Source organism: Pyricularia pennisetigena, assembly GCF_004337985.1.
Source record: "Pyricularia pennisetigena strain Br36 chromosome 4 map unlocalized Pyricularia_pennisetigena_Br36_Scf_11, whole genome shotgun sequence".
Classification (NCBI taxonomy): Eukaryota; Fungi; Ascomycota; class Sordariomycetes; order Magnaporthales; family Pyriculariaceae; genus Pyricularia; species Pyricularia pennisetigena.
In genome coordinates this window covers 1152672-1156769 of record NW_021940923.1, presented here as the reverse complement: position 1 = coordinate 1156769, position 4098 = coordinate 1152672, and the positions used below count along the sequence as shown (strand labels likewise).

General features: G+C 50.0%; 2 protein-coding genes across 2 annotated transcripts; one reads left to right on the top strand and one right to left on the bottom strand.

The window, feature by feature from the left end:
- Nucleotides 1–1229: 1229 nt before the first annotated feature.
- PpBr36_10884 (uncharacterized protein) lies at nt 1230–1860 on the top strand (the record flags this gene model as incomplete). The annotated part of the gene is given in 3 exon segments (XM_029897992.1): nt 1230–1407; nt 1513–1663; nt 1674–1860. The coding sequence occupies 3 exon segments, from the start codon at nt 1230–1232 to the stop codon at nt 1858–1860; spliced, it is 516 nt and encodes a 171-aa protein (XP_029743819.1).
- Nucleotides 1861–2207: 347 nt separating this feature from the next.
- Nucleotides 2208–2717, bottom strand: PpBr36_10883 (uncharacterized protein; the record flags this gene model as incomplete). The annotated part of the gene is made up of 2 exons (XM_029897991.1): nt 2208–2540; nt 2628–2717. The coding sequence occupies 2 exons, from the start codon at nt 2715–2717 to the stop codon at nt 2208–2210; spliced, it is 423 nt and encodes a 140-aa protein (XP_029743820.1).
- Nucleotides 2718–4098: the final 1381 nt, after the last annotated feature.

Here is a 4098-nt window from a genome sequence, read left to right as displayed (position 1 = left end):
ATAGAGTAGGGGCATTGATGTGCTCCCCATGAATTAAACCCATTTGAGCCGCTGACAGCTGTCAAGAATGGTAGGCGAGCCTTTTTCTGACTTTGAAGGTTTGCGGTAGCCGATGAGATATATAGCAACCTGGACTGTGAATGTAAATCTTGGGGGGAATTGCCACTTGTGGAAGCGAAAACATCGAAAAACTGATCATGATGCTCAACGAGACCAAAAAAAAAGTGTATTTGCAGACATCTAGACAAACATAGACACATACAAGTGTCGTCTTTCTGTCCTTGTATCCTTACTCATCAGCCTCTACAGCAGAATCCGAGTAACAAAACCTCCTTTTTTTCTGTCTCTTCTGCCTTCTCAACTAATCTTGAACCGTCAAAATGCAGTTCAAGAGCGTCGCCGGCCGGACCAGCGTCGACCTGGCCAGTGGCTCGCTCAAGACCAACTACAGCTGCTTCTAGGGGGCTTTATCAACCTGATCACCGCCGGCAACTGCAACTTGAACAAGGTTCTACTTGCTAGATGTTTTTTTTTATTGTTGTCTCATTCTTATTTTTGGACTTTTACTTCTGGCGTACCCCAATTCGAAGCAATAACTTGCTATTATACACCTCGATTCAAAAATGCCTTTTACCCAAGTTCGAACTGCTGTTGTTATCGACTCGAGACTCCTGCTTGTGGCTTTCAAGGCGGAGCTGAGGGCCTGTTCTCAGGGTCGTGCGCATCAGGAACGGTCAGTTGAGGATATGGGTTTCTCATCGAGTCTAATTTTGGCACCATTGCACAAAGTAATCATAGATCAAAATCCAGATCCAGATCCTTCCTTTGACTGCCAACTTCAGCCTTGACCTTGTCTTGGGTCCATTGTTGGTCTAGATCTAGTTGCTGGCTCTGCACTTGGCTGCCTCTTAATTTCTGTAAAACTGACCAACCAGCACGAGTTTGACCAGCCAACGGCCCGTTGGATACAATATTCACACCAAGCAAATACTGTCTCGAAATCAACGCTAGCCCCTGGCCGCTCGGCGCTTGCAACTTATCAGCCCATTCAGCCCTGGGTCCAAACTGTGACTGTTTACTGTTTACTGTTGTTAGACTTGGCATTGACCCCCCCTTTTGTTTTTTTGCAACCGAATACAAGACCTTGTGCTGATGCTGCATTCAAGTGTGTCGTCAGTTAACGGCCTGTCTGCCATTCTTTCTCATTGCTCGCCGCACGAAACAAAAACATGCAGTCCACACTCTCCACCCTCAGGATCGTGCTGGCCATCGCCATCGGCACCGTCGCCACAGGCGGGACTTCTGCTCCCTCCACAGGACTAAAGATCACCAAGGACGCCAGATGCGGCAACGGCTTCACGTGCCAGGGCTCGGCTTTTTGGGAACTGCTGCAGCAAAGAACAGCTGGTGCGGTAGTCTAAGTTTTTCTCGGCATCTCACACGCACGCAGCACGGAATTGGCAGTCTGGTCTACGATGACCACGTCCAGCTCCTCCTCCTCCTCCCCTGCAGTCCCGACCTTTGCCTTGGAGGCATTCACTCTCAAACGGTATCAGGAGAGCGAGGTAGGCGGCGCCCTCTACAACAAGGGCTACCGCATGCAAAGGCGAGATTACACGGGCAGCTTGGATCCCGCCACGGAGCGGTCCCCCTTGATAAACTGGTGCGGACAGTCCTGTGCGGCAGACGGACCACAGTGCCGCTGCTTTCATGCTTATGTCTACACCCCCCCTCCAGGGCCCAAGGTACCACTTTTGCGCGTTGGACAGTCAGCCGTGGGACGACGCAACCATTTTCGGCAATGCCCGTATCCCTTTCGACGTTGGTTATGAGAGGATTCTTGTCGCTACGGCTACGTGATTGTTGGTATCAAAATCTTTGTAGCTGAGAATGGTCTACGTCTGTCTGCTCTTCATTCTTTTTTTTTTCATTTCTGTTGGACATATAGCATTGTATGATTGTATACGCAGAGTTGCCTTGTCAGCAGTCAAGACTCTATTCTTTAATCAAACCTCGATCGCCATCAGGCTATTGTGACTTGGTAACTCGCAAGAGGGAATAAAAGGTCTTGTTTCTATATGAATTTCAAACTTGAATGGATGGGTTGTGAACCATTTTGAAAACGCATGTATGATGTAGCCGTCTGCTTCCATGTCAAACTCATCCTCAGATTGGAGTCAAAATGGGAGTCAAAAACATGTCCCCCCTCAGATACGTCCATCCTCAAAGTAGTAAGCCTCCTTGAGCTCAAAGTGACCGGGGCCGTAGTTGTCCTGCTTGGCCTTCTTGGCAGGGGGCTGGAAAGGGTTTGCGTCGAACACGTCGTCGTCGGTGGCATCTCTCAGCGTCTCGGAAGCCTTTTTCTTGGCAGTGCTCGCCTTGGCGGTGGTGTTCTTGGAGACGGCAGCCCTGGCGGTCACCCTGCCGCCGACGCCGTCGCCAAACTCCTCCCGAAGCCGCTTCTTGAGCGTGCCGAAGGCGTTGCGGGCCGATTTGGCCTTCTGGAGGCCGAGGAAGGCGGCAAAGTTGTCGTAGTCGATCTTCGTATCCGTTGCGAATAAACAGTACCCTCGTGATTAGACCAAAAGCTCAAAGTGTCAAAGAAAGTGGGAGACGGAAAGACGGACCTGTGAGTTCTTGAGGGAGAGCCAAGCGCCGACGAGAAGCTCGGCCTCGCGCGAGCTGAGCTTCACCTTGGGTTTGCCCGAAGAATCCATGACGATAGAGGTGCAGCTGTGGTTTGGAAGAGAAGATGTCTCAAAAGGCAAGTCAAGTGTTGCTCAGTAAGCAAACTGGTTGGCAGTGGTGGTTTGTTTCTTGTCTGGAGGATTTACTTTGTTTCGGCCGAGATTTTGGACCTTTTTTTTTGCTAATTTGTGGATCCTGGGGCTTCTATCTTCTTCTTCTTTCTCTCTCCTTATCAATAAACATTACAACGGATAGCTCGTTTGTCCGGCGGTGGGAAGTACGTGCGTACTTTGATGCCTAAGATATGGCGGATAGGGCAAGGTTTCGCGTTGGCTTGCCAGTAAAGAACAAACCTCTTTGGCTTGGCTGCAAATAACCCCGCTTTGATATTCTTTCCTTTGGAATAAAGGGGCATGTCACTTGGATTGGTGGCACTGGAATAGGTTCTACTTGTTCACTACTTTTGTATAGGATGAGTTTGAGCTGGATATGTATCTATGTCCTCTTCAGATTGTCCGACAAAATATTTTGAAAAATAAGTCCACCAAAAACACAGCAGAGGTGCTCCTTCAACAATGGCTTAATCAAAGTGGCCAGTAGGCAAAGAAGGCCTGCTCTTGTTATTATTGTCGTTGTTGTTCAGGAAGATGCTGCCTTGGCCAGATATACACAGCTCCCACCTTGTATGATGTGCTACTGGAATAAGGTACCTAGGTTGGCAATGCAGTAACTTTTCGTGTGGAAATCTGGTTTGGTGTGGAATGGACTTTGTACATGGCACACAGTTGCCTCTCAGGGTTCCTCTGACCTTTTACGAATTCTGTCTGTTAGACTGTTACTAGCATCACGTGTCCGACCCAAACCCGTCCTTTACACCCAGTACAACTCCCAAATCATCATCTTGTCAGGCCCGACGACAAAATTCAAGTGGGCTTCTGGGTTGACTCGTAGCCACTCGCCTCGCCCGCCCTCAGCGCTACCATCCCTCTCCCATCCGTTGGGGCAGCCACCTCATCGCGGCACCATCCTCCCGCGTTTTGTCTTGATTTTCCTGTCGGGTTGAACAAGGAGACGATGGTCTGCTACAGCCAACAAGCCACCTGTTGGTTTTCGAGGGGCCAAATACATGCACACTGCACACGTACAAACATATATTTTCACCCACAAGCCGGTGGTCTATCATACCTTTGGGCTCTGGACAGAGTCTAGGAACCAGTATCGGCAAATCTGCAGCAAGCGGGGATTTGTCGAGGGCGGCCGAGACTGGGGCGTTCGTTGACAGGGTTGGCTGGACGGCGGATACAGTCCAGACAGCCTAGCCCAGTAACGGCGCAAGGTGGAGGTTTGTCTGTGGGATGTGGTTGGGGCCGACGAGGTCGGGTTAGAAGACGAACGGGAGATGTTTGTTGG